Source organism: Onychomys torridus, chromosome 15, assembly GCF_903995425.1.
Source record: "Onychomys torridus chromosome 15, mOncTor1.1, whole genome shotgun sequence".
NCBI classification, from domain to species: Eukaryota; Metazoa; Chordata; class Mammalia; order Rodentia; family Cricetidae; genus Onychomys; species Onychomys torridus.
This window is the reverse complement of record NC_050457.1, coordinates 46,231,860-46,257,980: the sequence shown is the minus strand read 5'-3', so window position 1 is coordinate 46,257,980 and position 26,121 is coordinate 46,231,860. Positions and strand designations below refer to the sequence as shown.

Genomic DNA, 26,121 nt, shown 5'->3' with positions numbered 1-26,121 from the left:
AAATTAAGAAAAATCTAAAAGAATTACCCAAATAACAAAATTCATGTGATATATTCTTAAATAGCTATGACAATTTAGTTTTCCAAATTAGTTAGACTACTGAGTAATAATGTATATTCTTTGCCAAATCAATCCTTTTTGAGTGAGATTGCTTATAGGAAAATGAAGATGTAAACAATGAAATAGTTCCAACAATTTCAGGTACAGTAAGAAATTCTACTCTACAAATCTTATATGTGTCTACTAAACATACACTTACCTATTCAATAGATTATACTATGGACCAAATACATAGGATTAAATTTTTACAAATGAAATCATGATTTGCATTTTCCAGGGAGATGCACATAGAGAGATTCTTAAAGTCAATGGGACTGGGATCAAAGGATGCTTTCCTCACTGATCGATGAATACTCAATAAAGAAAAAGCCATAAAATGCTTTATATTTTGTGGCCACTATTACAACCATCTTTTCTGGCATGAACAGACATCTAGAGCGAGGATCAAGACTAGGCAATAAAACTGTGCAACTGACAAAAGCAGTTACACAACAGTGCTCTAAGACACACAGCTGAAATTTGTGCTGTGACCGGAAGGTTCATTGAGGGTAGAAAGAGGAGGAAATGAAATGAGAAGCAGTCAGTCGCTATGGGAATGGTGGTTCTTTGCCTACATGCATGGTGTTGTAAGATGACAGCTTAGACAGAAACAGTTGATAGGACAAGGTAGGCAGGTTGTACTTAACACTCATTAGCCAATGTAGCTTTAGACATCTGGACACTGGGTTCTTAGTCTGGCTATCCCACTACCAGTGGTACAGTATATCAAAGGCATGTGATTCCACCAAATGAAATCCTTACAGGTACAAAGAAAAGAAAACAATAGTATTAATTCCTATTAGTATTAGTAGAATTAATTCCTGACAGTATTAATTCCTATTTTATGAATAAAGAAATTTAATATGAATACAACAATGATAAATTCACATGGTAAGAAGTAGAGTATATTGTACTGTGTGTGTGGATGGGTATGTATATGTGTACAAGTCCCAGTATGTGGAAACCAGAGGCCTATGTTGAATGTTTCTCTTAGTAACTCTCCATCTTATGGTTTGAGAACCTGGAGCTCACTGACTCAGCTAAACTGGCCAGCCAAAAACTCCAGGGATCTGCCTTACCCATTCTCTAGAACTGGGAATACACATGCAAGCCACTATATTCAACTTTTTACTGGACATCTGAACTCTGGTCCTAATGCAAGTGCTTTATTGACTGGGCCATCACTTTGCCAGTCCTAAGTAGAATTTAATGAGAAAAAGAAAAGAGCAGGAGCAGTTGACCAGTATCAAAACTATATAGAAAATACGTATGACACAAATCAGAAAGGAATACCAGATAGAAAGAGAAAAGAAAAGATCACAGACACTGAAGAAAAACCCAAACAGAATTCCTTCAAATAAATGAGATAGGTAAAAAGAGAAGGGAAAGAAACGTAAGTGTTCCTTAATTACTTGCGGACTAAGTTACCTTAAAGCCAAAAGAAGCTAGGTTTTCAAATGTTTGAATGCATATAAATAAAAATAAAAAGCCTGAGTGATTATCTTAAGAACTAACCAAGTAATAATAAGATAAACCTTTGAAAAAAAAGGAATTAGTGAAGCAGTGAGAAGAAGGCTTAGCAGGAAAAGGTGGTTGTAGCTAAGCCTGAATACCTGAGTTCACACCTTGGGACCTACACAGTGGATGAAGAAAACTCACTCTTGCAAGCTGCCCTCTGCAGCTAGCTACCTGTGTGCCACAGTGTACACACACACACACACACACACACACACACACACGAACATACACACAATCAAGGCGAATCAATACATTTTTAAAAACGTAACATTAGGGGTACTGAGGAGATAGCTCAGACAGTAAAAGCCTACTGTGCAAGCATGAGGCCCTGAGTTTGGATCCCCAGCAACTATGTAATACAGGTGCAATAGAGTCCATTCTCATGCTGGGTTCCAAAAAAGGCAGCCCTCTGGAGTTTACTGGTAAGCCAGTCTAGTTGAAAAGAGAAGCTCCAGGTTCAAGGAGAGAACCTGAGGAGACAAGATTGAACGCAACTGAAGAGAAAGAACAAGCACAGACTTCTGGCCTCCAGTTGCACCTGAATGGTTTCAGTAGCTGGATACTGTTGAGAAAGGAAATACATACCTCTGATGCTAAAAGTACTGAGTAAAGGAACAGTTTCTATGGCCCATAAAGAACAACATTTTTTCATCAAATACGCTTTACTCTTAGCACTTTCAGCTAAAGGAAGGGGAAACCAAACACTGTAGCTCCTTCACTTAGCCTATAGTTAATATCAAGTACTGTTAATTTTTTGACTATTGCATTTTTAAGTAATACCAGACACTAATGATCCTGTATCTCCAGAGAAACTGAAAATCAACTGTCTCTGTGTTATATTGCCATTAAATTATTTTTGAGTTTAATTTTATGGAACTCTATTATATATTAAATTTAACATGTACATGATAGCAAGGATGGCTCACAACTATAATCTTAGCACTTAGAAGCTATCCAGAGGATCTCCAGGAGTTTAAGCACAGCCTAGCTTAAAGAGTGAAACCTGGGCTGGAGAGATGTGTCTCAATCAAATTTACTTTCTCTTCACTTTCCTGGGTGGTCACAAGAACATCACATCATTAACAACTGAAAGAGAAACCTGTAAAGGAATACCAGAAGCTTTGTGGATTGCCTTTATTCAAATCCTTTCCTCAGCTTAAACTGTGGCATTTTATATAGCAAAGCTATCCACCCAAATAGTTTATTCCAAGTTCCCATGGGCTGTGTACAAATTTATCTTGAAAGCAGTGAACTCCTGTTTGGGATATTTATACTACTAGCTAGGAAGAACCAAACACTGAAGGGGATGATGAAGATGATTAGAGGCAACTATCCTTTCCCTAACAACCAAGCAGTAATTATATTTACATGTCCACTATAGACAGAAATACTCCTCAGCATGATCATTTTCTAAGAAGCTATTCTCAATCACACAGACTAATGACTCAAATATTCATACATATCACGATGTTCAACAGATCTACTTATTTCATAAAACTAAAATGTTTAATGAAAATTCATTCTTCAAATTTTAATGAAAATATCCCACAAAATCTAAATTTGGAAGCACTGAACACGGAAGCATCCATTATATGCCTTTACGCGCATACCTTTCTGACTAAGCGAAGTGCTTGTGTCCTCTCCACCTCATTGCTCTGCTGGATGTCAATGCACCTAAACAATACAAAACACCAGTCATTGAGAAATCCTATGTAACAACACCTCACAGAATATTAGGTCAGATCTACCTTCATAATCCAACCCAGTGAATTAAGACTTCAAAAACTATAGTATATGCTTTCCCAGTAACAGCAAATATTTAATTTACATATGTCTAGTGATAAATGTTACCAGAAACATCAGTTAAAATATCAAGGGAAAAAAAGCATCTATAAAGAATCACAACATACAGAGCAAAGTATTAGAGACTATAGGAAATATTTCCATCTTGTTTTAGTTTATTATTTTAATCCAGGTTTAAACTGTGTCTATAATGACTATCTTATTCAATGTAAGAATCCTATTTTACCCTGGCATAGTGGTACACCTTTAATCACAGCACATGGGAAGCAGAGACAGGTAAATCTCTTGTGAGTTCGAGGCCAGTCTGGTCCACAAAGTGAGTTCCAGGACAGACAGACAGTGAGATCCTGTCTCAAAAAACAAAAACAAAACAAAAAAACAAAACAAACAAACAAACAAACAAAAAAACAACCAAAAAAAACAACAAAATCTATTTTATTAAATAATTTGAATTCAGAATTCTCCTCAAAAACATTTGATCAAATTATCATTTAGTTGACATCGCCTTATAAAATGTAATAAATTATAAAATTTGAAAGATTATTTGTTTTACATAACAAAATTATTTTTGAAATATTTGTTAGGCAGTTCAGTATTTTAACCAATATTTTATATAGGTAGGTAAGTTACTATTCAAAAGCATTTCTGTTTTGTTTAAATATAACTAAAAAGTAAGGGAGAGCTAGAATGTCTGCTTTTTCAAGTCTAGCAAAACACACACACATACACACACACACACACAAAATCATGCAGACAAGATTTATATTTTTGGCTATTACCATGACGCTTGGCTCATACCCAATCCTGCCAAAACCAACCATAAAGACTGAAAACCTTACTTTGGACAACTACTACTAAAAGGGAAATGGAGAATAAGCCTGAAAAGAGAAACATAAGGAGCTCCACATTCAATCAGGTCTTTTCCACTTGGAACATCTGTCAGCCCCGCATGTAGGGCAGGTAAGAGTTCTGGTATACTGGAAAGGGAGATTTAACTAGAGGGCAGATAAGGGCCCAAAAGAGGAGGACAGGAATATGATCTTAAAAAGCTGCATGCGGTGTTCTCACCAAAACACTTGTCAGGTTCTGTGTCGTGTAAGGGCAGAATTAGGCTCCAAGAAGCCAAGTAAAAACCTACTCTGAGAAGTGTAGGAACAGAGCAGAGATGCCACTAAATACATGACTAAGAAAGATGCTTGGGCTGGGGTTGGCCAAGGAGGCAACTCAGCTAAATGCCTGCACTTGAGGTTCAGACTCCAAATCGTTACTTCCTTGGACATTAGCAAAACCTAAACTATTTTAATATACTCAATGCAGTCAGGAAAGACTCTAGAATAAAACTCCCTTCAAAGCAAAATGAAACCATGATGCAGTGCTGGCAATTTTAAACACTAATGGTTGTTATGAGCCATGATTTAAAACAAATACCTAAACAAAACAAAAGTCCCAAGAACTCCAAATCAAAAGACACTGACAACAGAAAGAATAATATAGGTGTTTACATATTAAGAATTGTCAGACTTCAAAAAAACTACGGTTATGGTTAGTATATCCATAAAAATAGAAAGATAGGGAAATAAAGCAGAAACTAATTTTTAGAGTAAAATAAATCGTAAGGCAGTAACTGAAATAAAACATTAAAGAGACTGACTTACTGGTAGGAAAGAGTGGAATAAAAGTAAAAAGTAAGCCTTAAACTATGAAAATAAACCAACAAAACACAGCAAAGGTTGAAAACTGCAGTAAGGGTGCCAGACAAAAGTACAATATCGGGCAGTGTTAAAGATGATTCAACATAGTGCACAGAGAGTGCCCTGGAAAGGTAGACTGTAACACATAAAACCTTTAGAGCCCCACAGAGCGATGGGAGCAAAAGTAGCAGAAAGACACCAACATACACACTGAAAAATAACTAGACAGACAGGCCTGGAGAGGTGGCTCAGTGGTTAAGAGCTCTTGCTGCTCTTGCAGAGGACCCAAGTTCAGTTACTAGCACCCACATGGTGGATCGACTCCAGTTCTAGAGGTTCTGGTGCCTTCTTCTGACCTCTACAGGCGCCAGGCAGGGACATGGTGCACATACATATATGCAGGCAAAATACAATCCATCAATCAAATCCATCAACCAACTCCTGGTAGAGCTAATAAACATGTAAGGGTAAGTTGTAACGAGAAACAGAAAGCAGCGAAGTGCAGAAGGTGGATGACATCGCTCTGCTAGTAGGAAGAACGACAGCCTTGAGCACAGTAGGGATGGAAAACAACCTCCAGAGCAGCTACTTTAAAAACTACTAGAAAAGACTTCAGAACTGAGAGGCTCTTGAAAAAGGACCCTGGTCATTAAAAGCAAACCAACTAACCAAATATAAATTCAAGGAGCCAGCTGTGTGTGGTGGCTACCTGCAACCCCAGGCCTTAGAAGGTAAAAGGTAGGAGAACCAGGAATCAAGCTCAGTCTGAGCTGCCTCGGACCTTGTCTTGAAATCACGAAACAGAAGAAAAACCACCAAGAGAGAAAAAGAAAAATTCAGTGAACAGATACGACAAAAACACTACATGTAACCAGTTAACAAGCTTGAATATATAAACACCATAAAAGATAAGCAAGGAAACATGCAAGAGAAAGGCTGGCGCTACGGGATCAGCACTGAGGAAAAAGCGGTATTAAGAAGACAGACTTCTCAAAATTGCTGAAGGCTGAACTCAAAACCAAGACTTAGTGAGTTCCAAACAAACAGCCGATACAACATGGTGCTTGTACCCACTAAAGAAAGTAAACCACAATTAAAAAAAATTCCAACCCTGTAAGGTCCCCTGGTTTATTCTTACCACGTAGTGGAAAATACTAACACAACTCACAAGATTTGCACAGTATTGTTCAAAGACTAAAGAAGGCAACAACTCAGGTGTTTGCTAGAACTGAGAACTAACAGCCAACGCCTTCAGTTAATGTAAGAACAACAAGCTACCATGAGGAAATGGTACTTACTGCAACAACACAACAACACGGGTAACTGACCAAACAGCTACACTGGACTACCAAACACTGTCCACCTGGACTCAAAGACTTCAGTTCAGTACAGTTCTCAGCAAGGTGGTGATGCAAGGGTAAGGAGGTTAAAGTATTGGAAGAAATAAGTCGTCATTTGCCATTAATGCTTATGTACATAGGATAATATAATCTGCAAACTAGTGCAACTATAAAGTGTACCAAGATTGCTATGGAAGAAGACAATATGCCCTATTTTTCTAAAAATTAGCAGCTAAAAACAGTAAAGAAAAAGATTAACGACATTAATCATTGATACCATTATAAAATCTAAGCACATACGTTGGTACATGTCTGAAACCCTAGCACTCAAGAGGCTGAGCAGGAGAATTTTAAGTTTGAAGCCAGCCTGGAATATGTAGTGAGGCCTCATCAAAACAAAACAACATAAATAAATAAACAAACCTACAGCATTAAAAAACAAGAACCACCACCCAAATCTAGTAAATACAAACAAAGCTCACAAACCTCCGAAAGTATTAGTGCCATTTCTTAAAAAAATTCATACAGCAATATCTCCCAAGGCTAAACACACATGCATCACGTTCCAACATTCCTATTTGTATACATGCTTGTAAGAAATGAGAGCCTCACAGAGCTGCACAAAAATTTCAGGCAGCTTCTTTCAAGTAACTCAACACTGAACACTATCCTGAATTAACAGATTACATTGTGTTCTAATCTTTAAATACTACATAGCAAAAATAAACTGAAAAAACAAAGTCTATCAACTTGGAAGAAGCTTTCAGATAAGAAATAACTGATGTAGACTTAATATATATAATGTGAAATGCAAGGGCAGGCAAACCAGTCTACAAGGAACAAATTATTTTACAATTGCCTCCCTGGTATACTAAAAATGCCCTTAGTCTTACATGATCCTGTATGTTTGCAAACATTATCAAGCTTTACATCAAAAATCTGTACACATTTGATACTACGCTAATACTCTACACAAAACCTTAAAAACATATGAAACATAAACCAGTCTAGGAAAATTACCTAGCTATTAAATAGTCCACTTTCAATTTCAGCACCTTCTGCAGAATACTGGAATCTTGGATGAGATAGCGCAGCGCTCGCAACCCAGCTGCTCTCACTTCTTTTGCTTCATTTAATAAAGCTAAGCGCAAACTGCATGAAAACAAACAAAAAGTTTTGTTATTATTACAAAGACATACAGAAATATCAGTATAGTTTACCTAACCCTCATCTGAAATGCTTAGGATGAGAAGTATTTCTCATTTCTGGTATTTTTAAGCTGGGACTACTTTCAAGGCTAAGCCAAACGAAGTATCTCTCATCTGAAAATCTAGAGTGCCAAACTTCTGAACACTTGAGATAACTAACAAAGTCTCAGACTTTGGAGCATTCACCCAGATCAACTTCTTCCTCAGCTGAGGATATCCCAAACTTTCAGTTATGTATTGTTAATTCCACAAAACAAACAAAAACTACTCCAAAGTAAAGACTTTCAGTTAATGATGTTATTAACCCATTCTGGCTCCGAACAGTCTCACCAACATAGCCAATGTTGAGTTTTAATCCTGTTCTGGCACACTGCATAACTACAAGGAGAACTCCCTTAGAATCTTCTCAAAGTGTATCTTTAGCTATGTTTCTACAATGTATCCTTTATTTATATCTGTGCTTCCATAAGTTCCAAAGGAAGATTAGTTTAAACCAATAACATCTTCAACAGTAGCAAACACACATTACTAAAAATCTTAACTTTTAAGTTCATCAAAAAGTAGTAATGAAACTGCCTGATCAATAACTATTAGCATACAACAAATTTGTAATAGGTACACATTTTCTTAAGTAAAATCTAGATTTATTGGCTCATATTATTCCTGGGAAGAGTGAGAGAAATTCAGTCTACAAATTCAATTTTGAAATTTAACCTTTAAAGAAGTCCAGATATTTTTCAACAGTAACTTTAGTTCTTTGTATCCAGCAATCACAAAAGCTCCACTAAGGCTTCCAACACAACAAAGTCACTGAAGAGCCTGAAGTTTTCTTCTGGCCAACCACGGTTTCTACAGAATTAAGCATGTGTTGCCATTATCCTACCTTTACTTTAAATTGTTACAATGGAAATTACTAAAATAAGGGAGAGAAGACTAAACTAAACTTACCAAATTATGATGTCTTCATAATTAAAGCCCAATTTTTCTTCACTATGGCCAATATCACAAAGAAGCTGTTTTGAAGAAACAGAAAAATACCTTGCATGTGAGTTAGATTTACTTATCTATATGCACAATTTTAGGCTCAAAATAGGGCATTTTTTCTTTAATTTCTGAAAAATCTATAATTTTATTATAAAATATGCTGCATTATTTCTATCATCTTACTTTCATTAACCACAATTTTAGATTTAATTCTCCTTCCCTTTGTTTTTGTTTTGTTTTTTGAGGGTTTCTCTGTATAGCTTTGGTGCCTGTCCTGGAGATTACTCTGTAGACCAGGCTGGCCTCGAACTCAGAGATCCACCTGGCTCTGCCTCCCGAGTGCTGGGATTAAAAGTGTGCGCCACCACCTCCCGGCTCTCCTTTCCCTTTTCTGCCTTTCTCAATGTCTTATTTACCACTCTCAGTGGTTGCCACTGTGTTTCCAAGCATTACTAATTACTCTACCTCGTGATTTCTTCACCACATCCTCAATGTTGGGAGCTCACAGTACTTGACCTTCATTCACCCTTAGCCCTCACTCCCATAAGTTTCTCTTTTTATCTTTCAAGATGCATCAGCTATCACTACTGTTAATTGGTGATTTTCTCAATCCATACAAAGTCAATAATAATTTATATTCACACCTATATTCACTATTCATTGTTCTTCCTAAATGTCACCTTTTTTCTCATTGGTCAAAAGCTGTTGTTACTTTTGACATCTTTTCCTGGTGTTTTGACCAGATTTTGGCCTAGTTTAGTAGTTACCAATTCTCCATGTTTCTATTTGTCTGGAAAGGATTTTATCTTCTTTTTTGACGCTAATTTGGTGACTATATTGAAGTTCAGGTTAGCTGCTATTCTCTTCCTAAAGTTTCATGTCACTTGGTTGTGAAGTCTACCATAAGTCTTGCTGTCTGCTCTTTGGAAACAAGTCCTTTTTCCTCAAACTCTCACAAAGATTTTCTTTCACATCACTGTTCTTCAGCAGTGTTACTTTGATTTGTTCAGCTTGTTTCCTTTGTATCTATCTTGCTTAAGATAAATAAAATTTTGCAGGCTGGAGAGATGGCTCAGTGGTTAAGAGCACTGACTATCCTTCCAGAGACCTGGGTTCAATTCCCAGCAACCACATGGCAGCTCACAACTCTCTGTAACTTCAGTCTCAGGGTACCTGACACTCCCATATAGACATACATTCAGGCAAAACACCAGTGCACATTACAAAAGAAAAAAGGCCTTTACACCTTTAATCCCAGCACTGGGGAGACAGAAGCAGGCAGATCTCTGAGTTCAAGGCCAGCCTGGTCTACAAAGTGAGTTTCAGGACAGCCAGGGCTACAAAGAGAAACTCTGTTTTGGGGTAAAAAACAAACACAAAAACTATGTGTGGCTCTCTAGTGTTGAGTATTTTATCAGTTTGTTGTTGTTTTGACATCCCACATATCTCTTCAAATCACTTCTGTCCAATTCTATTCTTTTCTCCTGGTAATTTGGGTATATACATGTCACACCTTCAATAAGTCATCTTTTCAATTTTTCCCTTTTCTCTTATTTCAATTATTGAACAGTTCCTATTGACGTCATCTTCAATGATGTTTATCTTCTACTGTAGGAGTGGTTCTCAGCCTGTGGGGTGCAACCACTCTTGGAGTTGAGTGACCCTCTCACAGGGGTTGACTAAGACTATCTGCATATCAGGTATTTACATTATGACTCATCACAGTAGCAAATTACCATTATGAAGTAACAAAGAAAATAATTTTATGGTTGGGGTTCACCACAACATGAGGAACTGTTGAGGGGTCACAGCTTTAGGAAGCTTGAGAAACACTGTACTATACACATCTAGAAAATTTTAATTTTAGATAATGTATTTTTCTCTTCTTAAATTGCCATTTAATTTTTTAAAACGTCCCAAATCTTTTCACCCATTTTTCTGCTTTCCTTGAAAGTTACAAGGTTATTTAAAGCCCATGTCACTGGTATGGAATCATTGGGGGCTCGTTTTCCTTTGATCTGGCCATGTATTCAGCCCTGTCCTTTGGTGGCTCCTGTGATCGTTACAGACTACGGCATTTTCCCCTTTAGTGAGGTCAGCTTTCTCCCTGAGCACTGCACCGTACCCAATACAGGTTAGCAGGCTCTGCAAGGACCCAGTCACCCTCTGGATTCTCCTCACCTCCAAGGCTTCAACTGAAAACTTGTCAGTAAGAACTCTGGTCCCCAGGATAGTACATTTCAGTTGTCTTATACAAATACTACAAAGTTCCACGGCAAACTGTCTATTTAGCTTACATGTTGAGTGTTCCTCCTAGTTTGCCCCAGGATTCAACAACACACAAGGCGGCCCTCCTGGGGCTGTCTTTTCTATCCTGCACTACAGTACTCTTCAGGGTTACCCCTGAACTTCAGGTTCCATCTACAGTGCAGGACAGCAGGAATTCCATGAGTATAAGATTCAGAGAAGGAAGTTTGCTTCTATAAGAGTCTCTTCTCTGCAACTTTGGTCCCTGCACTTCTTGATGCCAAATAGTTTGCTGTCTTCAAAACTTCTTTGGTTATTGTTATTAAGAACACTGGTTTACAAGCTACATGTGGTTCTAATTTAGGACTGAAATTTGAAAACTGGTTTCTACTCAGAAGTTGAATAAAACTTCCTCATATATTGGGACTAACTGAAACAGATTAAAGAGAAAGTAAATTCTTTAGTACTAATAACTCAAAAAGGTCTCCAAAGTGTTATTAATCTTCCACATTATGATGCCAGAAAAGTAAACTCCTAGGTAATCTTGTTGTCAGTCACTGTGAAAAGCACAGACCTTAGGAACAACATCTTGCAGTAGCATACGTGCAAAACGCCCTCACAATTTCTCCACAGATAGGAAAGAAGGGAGACTCCGGAAAGATTTTTTTTTTAAGTTCAAAACAGAATAGGTGAAGATAGAACAGAATAGCTATTCTTAGTTACTGCATTATTATAGAATCCTTAATTTTGCAATGTGATGGAGAGGTTTCAGGTTTTGTAGTTTGTTGTTTGGTTTTTTTTGTTTTTTTGTTTGTTTTGTTTTGTTTTAACTCTTTGGGGGCCAGCCACCCAGCTCCCAAACAAAGACATGGAGATTTATTCTTACTTATGAATGCCCAGCCTTAGTTTGGCTCATTTCTAGACAGCTTTTCTAACTTAAATTACCCTGTTCCTCTTTAAATACATTTTGCCTCTCGGCTTTTACCTTTCTTTATTCTATATGACTTTCTTCCCTTCTTAGTCCATGGCTGGCTGTGTGGCTGTGTGGCTGTGTGGCTGTCCCTGGAGTCCTCTTCTCCTTCTCCTTTTCTAGTTCCCTCCTTCTCTTCTAGATTTCTCCTCCTATTTATTCTCTCTGCATGCCAGCCCACCTATCCTTTCTCCTGCTTAGCTGTTGACTGTTCAACTCTTTATCAGACCAAGCAGGTATTTGAGGCAGGGAAAATAACACAGCTTTACAGAGTTAAACAAATTAACATAAAAGAATGCAGCACATTTTTGCATCATTAAACAAATATCCCACAGCATAAACAAATAACACATCTTAAACTAATATTCCACAACAAGGTTTTCAAAAGATTAAGAAATTTTTTCTTTAATTTGTTTTAACATATAATGCTCCAAGTACTTAAAACTAAAGGACAATTTTTAAATAAATACATATATCTGTAAAACGGTTAAGTTTTTTTCAAAGTTTTAAGACCATAGGAAAATATTCTGTACCTTAAAAAACCAACTATATACCTAAAAGCGAAGGTAACATATTAAGTCAAAAAATATTTACAAGAGGATATGAACTAAAAATACTTTGCAAACTTTGCAAAGAACATCAGAAACAAAATCTACTTTTGTAGATTTATAAGCACTATATCTATGCTATTAATTTCTAATAATAAAGCATGGTAGCAGCACACCTGTAATCCCAGTACTTGGGAGGCAGAGGCAGGAAGTCTCCATAGGTGCTACAGCCTGGGCTACATGAGACTATTTTCATAAGAAGAGACTGCAGCAAATATAGAAAATTAAGACTCTCTTACAGTTTGCCAGTGCCCCCAAAACATATACAACAGAAACTTTCTTCCTCGTGATTCACAGACCCAAAGTCCAGATGATATGGGCAGAAGTACTGTCTGGTAAAGGGCTTTCTCTTTGGCTTGCAGGTGGACGTTTGCATCTTCCCGTGTCTTTCCCCATACACATCTGTGTCTGCATCTCTTCTGAGGGCAGCAGTCACACATTAGATCCACCTTTATTTCCTCAATTTTCCCTCACTTATCTTTTCCAAGGGTCCTAACCCCCAAATGTACTCCTATTTTAAGTCCTAAGGATTAGAACTTACAACATTTAGGGAGGACAAAATTCAGAACTCTAACTTCATCTGGAAAGTTAATATAGATGCTTATAAAATGTAGAAAAATTGTAAAGTCTGTGGAGGCCCACAAAGGTTTCCTGTTGAGATCTGAGCTTCCTTTACCCAGCAAGCTTGCATTAGAGGATTGGTTGACCACATGGGAGGGTTTGGAGGGAAGAAAGGGAACAAATGACGTAATAGTATCATGATCTCAAAAAATTTAAAATTTGGACACAAAATTCTAATGAAAGTACCATATACAGTAATTATTAATAACTTGCCATTTATAATGAAAAAAATAAAATACTGTTTAGTAAAAAAAATCTAAGATTTTCATTTTTAATTATAAATTAATGTTCAAGCAGAATACAAAGTAACAGATTATTTCCACACTTACATGTCACACTTGGTTCTTCCTCATTTACCTCTCCCATTGCTCTCCTAGTTCTTACTGGTTCCCTTCCCCTCCCCAGAAGGCTACCCTTTCCCTTTAAGACTGAAAGCCAATAAAGATGATACAACTTAATCATACGGAAGCATCTAAGAGTGAAATACACACGCACAAACTCACACACTCAAGAAATGAAGAGGGAACAAGCTGGCGCTGGTTTGGGAGTTATTTTGTGTGATTATTCTAGAGCCTAATATCAAGAAGTGGTGTGTGGGTGGGATAAGGCTAGAGGGATGCCTCAGCAGTTAAGAGCACATGCTGCTCTAGTGGAGGACCTGAGTTCAACTCACAGCAGCCACATGGTAGATCACAACTGTCTGGAACTTCAGTTCCAGACAATCTGATGCCCACTTCTGGTCATCTGCAGGCACAAAGCACACACATGGTGCACATACATATATTCATGTAGCACCACACACATGTACGAGTTTTAGTAAATCTAAAACAAAAAGAGGAAAAGCAATAACAAAAACAATCAGTGGCATTTCCAACATGGATTGTTTTGCCTGAAACTAAAACCTAACATTTTATCTTCATACTGATTAAGAAAATGACATTTTAGTCAAGTTAATTTAGGTTTGTTAAATTGGTCACCTATATAATAAAATTAATACCATTCAACAACATTAGAAACTACAGTCTTGTCATGAACATGTCATCGGCTTCTTTGCATATAAAACCCATGCCCATCATTGGTGCACCAACCTGTATTGTTTTAGCAGATCGCTATGACTTCCTCACATAATCACTATATAGTCACAAAGGGCTACCTCTGAAAAAGTCAAGACACACTTGCAAGTCATCTCCCAGGGAACGTAAGTTTTCCTATTAAAAAATGTTTAAAATGTGAAATAGGTTTGTATGACTTCTAACCACACGAGGGTGCATGTGCCTGCACACGCACATCTGCAAGGGCCTGTGGAGGCTGAGGCTTTAGTTCCCTTGGGTCTGAAGTTACAGATGGTTATGAGCCACGTGACTCAGGTACTGGGAACTAAACCCTGATCCTCTGGAAGAGCTGCACATGCTCTTAACACTGAGGCATTTCTCCAGCAATGAATAGAAATACTTCTATGATGCTTACTATCATGGCCAACTTTTTAATGTGTAATAATAAATTAGAACCAGAGTTAAATGAATATTTGCTCTATCTTACAGGAACATAGAATAACTCAAACTTAAAATTTTTTTATTACACACAGTAGAATTATATAGTATAGTCTTAAAAGGAATTTCTTTATTTACTTAGATAATATATGTGGATGCTGTGCCTGAATGCTTGTGTATGTCCCACTTGCATGCCTGGTGCCTGCAGAGACCAGTACTGGGTATGATTCACTGGAACTGGAGTTACAGAAGGCTATAGGATTACACATGGGTGCGGGGAGTCAAACTTAAGTCCTCTCGAAGAGCAGTGCTCTTAACCAATCTGTGATAGTTTGAATGAAATGTCCCCACAAATCTCGGGCATTTGAATACTTGGTCCCCAGTTGGTGGTTATTTGGATTAGGTGCCTTGCTGGAGGAAGTATATCACTGTGGGCCGACTCTGAGATTTCAAAAGCCTTAAATCATTTAGAGTTAGGGCCCTCTGCTTCCTGTTTGCAGTTTTGAGATGTGAACTCTCAGTTGCTGCTGCAGTCAATATGCCTGCTGTTTGCTGCCCTGCCAAAGAGGTAGACAGACTCATATCCCTACCGATGAATAGACTTGTAACCCTCTGTAACCCTCAGCTCCCCAAAAGCTCTTCCTTGTAGAAGTTGCCTTGGTCATGGTGTTTCATCACAGCAATAAATAGTAACTAAGTCCATGCCTCCAGCCCTTATTTATTTTTTTGTGGAACTGGACCTAGAGTCTACTCACACTAAGCAAGAGCTACACTCCAGTCACCCCTTCCCTACTCTTTTAACTTTGTAGGACAGGGTCTGACCAAAGTGCCCAGATAAGACCTTTGAGTTTGAATTACATGTATATGTTCTCATTTACTTATAGTATGTGTATAGATGTGTGAACACACACATGTACCACCAATAAGTGTGTGGAAATCAGAGGACAATTTGCAGGAGTCAGTTCTCTCCTTCCACCATGTGGGTCCCTAGGACTGAACTCAGGCCATTAGGCTCAGCAGTTATGCCTTTACCCACTGAGTTAGCCAGCCATCTCACTAGCCCTAAGCCCTTGAGGTCCTTTTGTCTCAACCTTCAAAGTTGCTGGGATTACAGATGCACCACCAAGCCTAACTCTTAGAAGGTAATTTACACATACACACACAGACAGAGACAAATATAAAATCACAATGGTATATTTAGAAGAAAAGCATTTTAATGGTATACTGCAATGTGAAAAAAAAAACGTAAGCTGCAAATAAATATACATAGACAAGCACATACTAACCTGTATTTATAGACATTTTTATCTTAAACTCACATAAAAATACGTTGTATATACATGATAAATTGTAAATAAAACAGAGCACTTTACAAAACACTTTTAGTTTTCTTATAAACAAAAACACTCACATAAACATATTCACATATTTTTGTTTGTTACCAGAAAAATGCTCAGTACTTTCTAGCCAGAACCTCTGGAAAAAGGGAAGAGTGCTTTGGAGGGGGAAGGGCAGCAGATGAGAGAAGGATTTCACTCTCAGAGCTTTTAAAAATTTTTAATGGAAAGAGCCTAACATTCTCATGATCTTTAGGAGGCGGTCTAGACTGTGAACATGTTGTCTGTCTTAAAAATAGAACACTAAGATTATATTCATCATCAGTCTGCTATACACACTGCTGTATCTAGTGAGATGATGTCAGAGCATAAGCATGGTGTGTGGCATTCACATGATGAAAGATCACACCACTAGCTCCCTCTCTTCATGGCTTATGAGGTTTTAAGAAAGAAGTTTACCCTGCACAACATTAGCACTATTAACACCAACAGCTAGAGGTAGACTTAATAGTAAAACAAATGCTAGTTAAAACAAAAGCTCATACTTAAAAATGAAAAATCTCTTATCCATCTAAAATATTACCATTAAAACTCTGGTACAGAAACTTAAAACAGGACGAAATCAGTGAGAAAAATCAGAAAAAAAAAAAAATTCAATAATTAAGTAAGTTGGTATTCAAAAATTTCTTCTTAGTGATCATTAGGAAATGTTTACTGAGTCAAGGGAAAGTGTGACAGTATAGTCTCAAGCTACTTACCTTAGTAAAGTTATTCAGATGGCCCAGCTTTCTCATATTTGATACTCCTTGCAATTTGGCCACATTTTGGAGAATTTCCCTTAAATTATCAGAAGGTTCTGGTAAAAATACAAAACAATTTAATATATGTTTAAGAGTATTAACGTACTCAAACACAGAAAATATGCTGTGCCAAACCTCCACAATGTTGGTTCTCAGTTTATAGTCTAACCTTTCACCCCAAAATTCACACATGTAGTTGACTTCAAAGGTCAATTCCCTTCACATTTCCACTGCCCTCACATATACCTACTGTTCAACATTGTGTATCACCTGGAATTATTCAACCACAAAATCATAAATCTCAACATAACAACTTTTTTTCTGGTTGTTAGGTGGCAACAGAAACTAAGTATACTGTCCAGCTTTAATTAGCCAAAGCATAAGATAAAACATTTTTAGGGTATCATTTTCACAACATTGGACATAAAGAACAATGGTCCCTGAAAACTGAGAAGCACCCATGCATGCCCTACACTTGCACTGGCTAACTGCCTTAAATGTTTCCAGGCACTGTAACAGGGAGGGAAAATCTAGGCAAACTGAGGTAAAGACAGGAAGCTAAGAATCCAAAGACCGTGAATTACTAGAAAAAAAAGACACTGCGCAGAAAAGGAACATGGAAGACCTGGCAAAGGGCTTGAGGGACAGTCTGCAGAGCAACAATCACTGCAGGAGCATGAAGAAATAAGCCATGGGTCAGGAGCAACCCTGGAGGAAGAGTACCCTTCCTTACAGCAAGGTTAAAAAGCCCCATGTTACATGAAGTGGGTGGTACCAATTTAATACAAACAGTAAATCAGTAAATTCAAGATTCCAAGCAGAGAGAACATGAAGAAATTAGACAAAGACGTTTCATAATTAAATTTCTCAATACTGCTAAAAGAGGGCCAGCAAGATGGCTCAGCAAGTAACCAAGCCTGTTGCCCTCAGTCTGGACACCCAACGCCATGTAAAGGTGGGAGAAAATGAACTTCACAAACCTATCTTCTGACCTCCACATGTGTGCTGTAGCATAAACATCCAAGTGCAGACACAATAATAAAAATCTCCTGAAAGTCTAAGAGTAGAAACCCTACCATAGTTCACTTGCATTACAAGAACAGGCCAATGGCCAGAAAGGGTTCTGCAGTAGTTTATCAATCCATTGAAAACAACCCAAAATTTCTCAAGCTACTAATATTTTTAACATCTTGTCTTAAAAACAGAATCTTTAAAATTACATTATAATTTTGCTCATATTTTAGTTTAACAGCCATTGTAACTTCATTTGGGATTTTTAAAAAGAACTCAACTATTTGTTGTAATTAGTGTTCTCTTTACCAAATGAAACTGTCCTGTTCTGCATTTAGCTTCTACTCTACCTCACCTCTCTCTAATATTTGGTACTGCCCATGACAGTGCTGATACCCCAGGAAGCACAGTACCAAAACCTGCTAATTCCCTTTGCTTTGACGCTGAAACCTGCTAAAATCATCCCCTTCATTTCTACCTTCATCTCTTATAAATTCAACTTAGTTTTAAGTGGGCTGGCAATGGGCTGTAATAGTGACTTACACATCTACTTTAAAAGTAGAATGAAAGCCTAGCATTAAGTAAGATCGGATCCTTAAACAAATGATAAAGGCCTGATGTAGGTCACTGCTGATGCTCTGAAATACCACTCTGTTGTTCTAAATTCTATCTATAAAGAATGAGGAAGGAAAACACGTTAATCATTTAACAATGTCTGAGAGATCACAAAATTTTATCACCACCTTTAAGATAATATAATTTAGACCCTATGCAGTTTTCAGAGTCAAAGAGGAAAGTCCACACAAAAAACGTTAGGAACTAAAGAATTCACGTGACAAGACATTAGTTACTCCTACCTAAATAGCTCTCAAGATGAAGATTTAAGAGGAGCATACCAAACTTTCTAGGTTGAAACTGTTGACTGTAAAAGTACCATCTGCTGTTAAGAGTGGAATCTTCTCCCAGTTCACTCATCAACAAGAATCAACTGAAAGCTCATTCTTTTCAGGTTCCATCTCAGACACTGGGGACACATCATGTACAAAAGCCAGGTCTCTCATACATATACTACTTCCCACATAAGATGGAGAAAGAATGCATTCAACAAGGGCCTCAAACCATAGGAGAAGTTCAGTTAAACAGTTGCAGAAAACAGTTCCCCTAAACAGCATGCTACTTCCCAGGCCAGCTCAAAACAGTAAAAAGGCCTTTTCAGATCCTAAGATACTATCTAACACTCACATGCTACAATGTTGCAATCAGAGAACACTAACTTATATTGGGTCAAAGATTCCCTGGTAACGAAATGAGAAATATCTAGTTTCTTCTTTCCCTGTTAGACTGGGGTTTGGTAAGCTTTTTCTGTAGAAGTCTCAGACAAAAGCTAAAATAGAATTTGTAGATCATAAAGTTCCTTGGTATGTAAATAAATAAAAATGGTTTTGTGTTTTAGTCTAAACTGCCATGAAACAAAAACACTGGATAGGTGTCTTATGAACCAAAATATCGTCTCACAGTTCTGGAAGCCTCAAGCATAAGGCCCTATCCAGTTGGCCAGGCACTACACCAAAACAAGAACTGAGGAAACAAAATGAAAATAAAGGAGGAATCATTTAAAAAAGATAAAAAAAATAGAAAAGTCTGGTACCACCAAATGCTGGAAAGAAAGAGGACATTAAGCCCTTATACACTCATTGTTGAGGGGATTTAAAAAGTTACACTAGGGCTGAAGATGGGTCAGTGGTTAAGAGCTGGCTGCTCTTCTAAAGGTCCTGAGTTCAATTCCCAGCAACAACAGGGTGGCTCACAACCATCTATAGTGAGATCTGATGCCCTCTTCTGGCCAGCAAGGCATCCATGCAGGCAGAACACTGTATTCATAATAAATAAATACATCTTCAAAAAAAAAGTTTAAAAAGTTACACTGGTACTGTAACTATGATCCAGAAGTTCCATTCCACTATTGTATTATAGTGTAGTTAGACACTGGAATACTAACCAACAAAAAGAAAACACCTAGGTCAATATAGATCAGTCTCAAAGTCTTACAAGAAGCCAGCAGACGGCGTCTACACTGTGCCACTCCAGTCACATAGAGTTAAAACATGAAGTAAAATAATGGTGGCTCATGGGAGATGAAGTAACCAACAGAAAAGAGACCGAAAGGTCAGGGTTAGGGATGGAAATCTGTGTTTGACTGGCAGTGCACACACCCATCAAGTTTAAGGATATATATACCTCAAACAGGTGCTGTGCTGCTGGCTAGTTTGGTCAGACTGACAGCATCTAGAGTCACTGAGGGAACCTCCACTGAGAAAATGCCTTCTACCAGACTGGCCCGTCCACAAGCCTGGGGAGCGTTTTCTTGATTGATGATTGATATTGGAGGGCTCAGCTCACTGTGGATGGGACCATCCCTAGCCTGGTGGTCCTCGTTGATAAAAGAAAGCAGAATGAACAAGCCAAGAGGAGCCATTCCATAAGCACCATGCCTCTATTGCCTCTGCCTTGAGTTCCTGCTCTGACTACTTGATGACAGACTGGGATGTGGAACTATAAACTGAAATAAACCCATTCTTCCCCAAGTTACTTTTGGTTATGGTGTTTTATCACAGAACTAGAAACCCTAACTAAGACACATACATTCTGCTTTGTGTGAATTATAGCACAAAGTTCTTTCTGTGCTGTAAACATATACCAGACTGAATATCCTCATCTGAATTACCTGGGACCTGAAGTGGCCTGGATTTCAAACGTCATCAGATTCTAGAATATATATATATATAAATAATGAGATCTCCTTAGGAGAGCCCTGAAATCCACTTACGTCATACACACCTTATTCACACAGTATAAAGATTATCATGTACCACTACCTGTGTTTTGACTGGAACTTGTCACATAAGGTCAGATGTGGTAATTTCCATTTCAAATTTCCAGATTAGGAAAGCTCAATCAATACTTAAGAAACCAAAACTGACTGAATTAAACTAACAAAACCAAGGATAACTAAACAAAACAAATAATTCAGTTACCCTTGGTTCTGTATACATTCTCATTCTCTCTCTCTGAACAGATCCACAAAACCACTAAAAGAAAATAAACAAGTCATTCATTTGTACTTCATTCATTTGCTCAATTCTCCATGTATTCCCATATAAACACCTATAAATGTTTATATACAAGTAAATATTTAATTTTTAATTGTTTTACACTCTATTATAATTTGCTGCAATTAACTATGTTAATATTTTATCTATCAATAAATACATAACATAAATTTTATTTTTAAATGAATAAAATTTGGAATAAAGACAAGCTACTTTCAAATTTAGTTTATGAACTTACAAACCATGTAGTCTTGGTTAAATCACTTAACTTCACAGGAATCCATCTTTTATATACAGTAGAAAATAGTAATGGCTACTCCATAAATACTGTAATTAAAGGTTATTTGCTTAGCAATAACAATTTTTATGGACCAATCATGTGAAAATTATGTGGTTAGTCCAAGCAAATGTTTTACTCATGTCTTTTTAAATTAATGGATTTTATTACAGAGTACTTTGATGCATTACTTTCATGATACAAGATTTGCTCATATTTAAAGTAGAAACAATTACCTTTCAGAGCTGTATTAGCGATTATATAGCACATACAGAAATAGTAAAATCACAATGCTATATGAGCATTAGAAAATAATATTCTTTTTCTATTTAGTATGAATTATTTGAAATCATTTACTTAATAGGCAAGGAATACCTACTTCTATGATATAGTAATTATATGAATAAATCTAATCTAAAAGCTATCACATAATAAAACTTCAAACAAACCCCTAAAGAAATATATGTGTTAGAAGAGTAAATCATAATAAGTAATATAAATTTAATGGTGCTGAACAGGGTAAGTGAGCAGACCCCAGTGCTGTCATTAACTATATCCTTGACTATATTCAACAGCATCTAGAATACTTTGAAGATTCAATTCTTAATCTACCATCCTACAGTTTACCCTGCCTTTAATTTCTCAACATTCTTTTTACCTAAACTCACTATTTTGGAGTTGCTGCATGCATTAGAGCATTATCTATATATGCTCTGTTTCCAATACAAATGAGAGTAAGAGACCAGGAAAGCATTTACACGTAAGGATGTAGAAAGGCTTTCAAGTCTCACAAGGTCAGTAACATATTTACAACCACATCAAAGGCCAAGCACAGTCTTGATCACATAGTAGGTTTTCAAGATTACTATTGTATTATGGAACCGCTGATGACGGTGACTCACGCATAGAGACTGCAAGCCTTGTAGGCTATGGCAGGACTGCTGCAAGGCTGAGACATGCCTGGGCTACAGAGACGCTGCTGACAGAGGGGGAAGCGAAGACCAGGGGAAAGGAGTGTCAGAGGGAGGACACTCGGAAGGAGTGAAAGGGCAGAGGAAGTAGGAGTTCATTGTTTTTGATAAAACTAGGCTGCTATTAGTAAAAGTAATCATAGTGGGGGGTGGGGGACCTAACGGTATTTATGTCTGCTCATATATTAATTCTACTAAGTACTGCATGTTTTACTCCTTCTCATAGCCCCATGAAGCAAGAGTAAAAGTACAGGGATGTGGGAAGAGGTTTATGAATAAGGAAGGCAACACAATAATGCACAAGGTCGCAAAGACCTAAAGAAGCCTTTAGTGTCTCCCAGTATCTCTAATGTTCAAGGCACCATACAAAGCTCTACACATTCATGAGCTCCTTTTAATTAAATTATTAGTAAGATTTTTTTCAAGGGTTGGAGGCTGACCAGAATCCTAAAACAATTTTCTAATTATATCTTCTTTTATCTCCTCAATCCGTAACTGTTCAGAAACAGTAAATATTTTAGTTAATTACAGACCAAGTTTGTTTACAATGGCTCTAAAGAGGCAGAAGGAATTAGATGCAAACTGGGTGGTTCTAGTCCATTAAGACATTTCCCACCACACAGAAAACTTTCTCCTAAAAGGTTATTTTCGCTTATTCCTTTACCTGATCTCTCACCTTCAAATGACCAGAGTGCACTCTTTGGCCGCTTTCAAATTTTCTGATAATCATTCCTTCTTTTTAGTCCACATTACACTTCAACTCTTCCACCTCTATACAAAGGATGGCAGAAGTAACAAAAGCCTAATCTTTTTTTTAAAGATTTATTACATGTACAGTGTTCTGCCTGCATGTATGCCTCCTGCCAGAAGAGGGCGCCAGATCACATTATAGATGGTTGTGAACCACCTGTGGTTGCTGGGAATTGAACTCAGGACCTCTATAAGTGCAGCCAGTGCTTTTAACCTCTGAGCCATCTCTCCAGCTCCGCAAAAGGCTAATTTTAATTTAACCTTATGGTCACAGCATGTTCCTATGTCTTCAATATTATCCATGATCCTGTGGACAAATTTAAATGGCTAAAGGCATATAGCAGTTTCTTTGCAAATGAATTACCTTTGCAAGGAGAGAGGGAAACCATTCCTCCCACTGTGAAGACAATGATGTGCATCATATATCGAGGACTTCCTTCTTCAAACCATCTCTCTAACAGTTAGATTCTGAGATTCTAACAATTAATTTCAAAGAGTTATACAACTTAGTAAAGAAATGATTTAAACCAATGACAGCACCCTGGAAGCCTTCTAATATTGCTAAAATACAACTAGTGTGAGGAAAGTCAGAACTTGGCAATATTCCCTAGTCCATCTTTGGACAGAGAAGTAGAAAATTTATTATACTATTTGCCAAAAACTGATATTAATTCCAAAAGTTCATCTTTTGTAATTTTGATGTGTTTCTTCTGGTATCAGTATTTAGAAGGCAGAATAACCTTGCATACTAAAAACAATTTTTTCTCTCAAGCAACACTAGCAATAATAACCTTTGAATTCCTCTCACATTATAAATACAGGAATGAAAATGAGTAAAAAAGCCTACAATCACAACAATCACAACTGCAGGTAAGTTAGTTTACTGCAGGTACAATACTTCTAAATACTTGGGAGCCAAATTAAAAAATAAATTACATAAATACTGGTTCCATATATATGGAGTTTTAAGTGGCCACACTGATTTCCGAGTAAAAGCTAAGAGACTGAAAATCCAACAATCCCTATTGAATTCCTAAGAGATGTAAGGGCTAAGGGAGCCTTCATCACCTCGAGACCAGAGACAGTGCCATGATTCGAGGGAATCACACATCTTAACTGGGGTGGAAAACAAAAACTGCATTTGATCGATTGCTGGAGACTACATATAAACAAGCATGAGTCTAAACGAGAAAAAAAGGGGTATATGGGCAGGTTTAGAGGAAAGAAGGAAGGGAAAAGGGAAAAGACATACTCTCAAAACATGAAAGAAATAATTATAAAAAGAAACATTAGATTAGTTTACAGGAAAAAAAAATACCACAGAGAGCTGAAGAGATGACTCAGCAGTTAGGAGCACTTCTAACTGGATTCAATTCCCAAAACCCACATGATGGCTCACAACTTCTGTAACTCCAGTCCCAGGGGATCCAACTCCCTCTCCTGGCCTCCACAGGCACCAGGTACACACATGGTATACAAAAGTACATTAAGGCAAAATATCCATACATAAAAATATAAAACAAAAACCACAGGAAGCCAAGTGGCACATACCTGTAATTGTAGCACTTGGGAGACAAAGTAAGGAGGGCTAAGATGCATACAGAATCCAGTCTAAGCTACATAGTGGGTTCAAGACCAGCTTGAGTCACACACTAAGAAACTGTCTAAAATGAAACAGTTTGAACAAAAATAAAAACACCTCATCTCAGAAAACAAGCAATCAACAAACAAAGAAACAGTAACAAATATCTAAAAATATAAGGGGTTAGCATCAATAGTCACTCAGTTTAAGAAAGTGCATATATTACCATAAATAAATTCAGAAAAACTTAAAATGCATCAAGCTTTGTTTCCTGGACTGGCTACTGGTTTCTGGTTTCATTGGTGAGTGGGACAATGTATGAAGATTGACAGATCTGAACGCTGATGTAAGTAAGTAGTTAAAAACAAGAATGAGAAAATGTTCTGTTATATTGTCAGATACCAGTGACTACTATTCTCCATTTACAGTACACAGGAATGTGTTACTCTGAATTGGCTTTTTACAATCTGCCATTTATATAACAAAACAAAAATAAGATTTCTGGTCAGAACTTTGAATATTAAAATATAAGAATTTACAATAGAAATAGAAATTAACCTTATTAGTTATAATGACAGCTGCAGTGTGTATGTAAAAAAGGAAAAATGAAAGTAATCATATTACTTCAAAGTTCATCCATTTTCTAAATTAAGAGGCAACAAAATCTGAAATATAATTCCCCCAACACTGAAAAAGCTTCATATCTTCAGATAAGAACAAGTCTATTTAATATAATTAACAATGTAATGGGCCTCATTTGCTCAAATTTGTCAAATGCAATTTTTTTAAAATAGCAATTCCTAGGAATACAAAAAGAAAGAAAAAGACTAAAATTTTTTTGCTTTATATCTACCCTCAGAATACCGCACTTCTGGGCCTGAAGAGAGGGCTGAATTGGCACCTGCCATGCAAGCATGAGCACCTTAGTTTGGATCTCCAGTACAAATCTACACAAAAGCTAGGTGTGGCAGATGTGTCTGAAGTCCCAGATCTTGAGGGTAGAAAGAAGACAAGTGAACCCTGGAGCCCACTGGCCAGCCAGCCTAGTACGTACGTATGTACGTGTACACACACACACACACACACACACACACACACACACACACACACCAGATCCCTGACCCTTCTTTAACTCAGTCTCAAGTTAGAGTTACCTAAAGAACTGAGCCAAATCTCTCATCTAAGGCAATCCTCCAATCATTCCACACTTTTCTGTTTTCACACAGTAAGTAGTGACTTTAGTAGCATTTCTGGCATAGGTATTTAAGGTAGAAAGAGTGCTGAATGGATGAAAAAATAATTGAGTCCTTTCTTAAATCCTGCCTCCTTCTGGTCATAATAAAAGTAAAGGAGAGTTGAGTACAGTACACCTAAGTACTCTAAAGTACATAGTATTTACCAAGTAAATCCCTGTAAAAAGATGAACTGTCCCCAGGTATGGTGGCACATGCCTATAATCTCAGAACTTGGGCAATGAAGGCGTGGGTGCTGAAGATCAACACAGTGAGTTCCAATCATCCTGAGCTACATGAGACCCAGTTTAAAAACAAAACAAAGACAATTATAACAGAATTGAACCAAACACCACAAAGCACTTTTACTTTGTGCACAAGTATACACTAAGAAATTTACAAAGGCCAATTTTCAGGCTACAGAAATGGCTGTCATTCAAAGAAATGCTGGTAACACATTGGTTTTAATGCT

At 37.3% G+C, this 26,121-nt stretch overlaps 1 protein-coding gene across 4 annotated transcripts in view; it reads right to left on the bottom strand.

The window, feature by feature from the left end:
• The window catches only part of Rictor (RPTOR independent companion of MTOR complex 2), a 102,897-nt gene that overhangs the window by 52,117 nt on the left and 24,659 nt on the right, over window positions 1–26,121 (bottom strand). For all 4 annotated transcript variants that reach the window (XM_036206858.1, XM_036206860.1, XM_036206859.1 and 1 more), the window contains exons 3-6: window positions 16,675–16,772; window positions 8,608–8,672; window positions 7,472–7,603; window positions 3,228–3,291 (exon numbers count right to left, since the gene is read on the bottom strand). In XM_036206858.1, coding sequence (XP_036062751.1) covers window positions 3,228–3,291; window positions 7,472–7,603; window positions 8,608–8,672; window positions 16,675–16,772 — 359 coding nt within the window. The remainder of the gene's footprint in view (window positions 1–3,227; window positions 3,292–7,471; window positions 7,604–8,607; window positions 8,673–16,674; window positions 16,773–26,121) is intronic.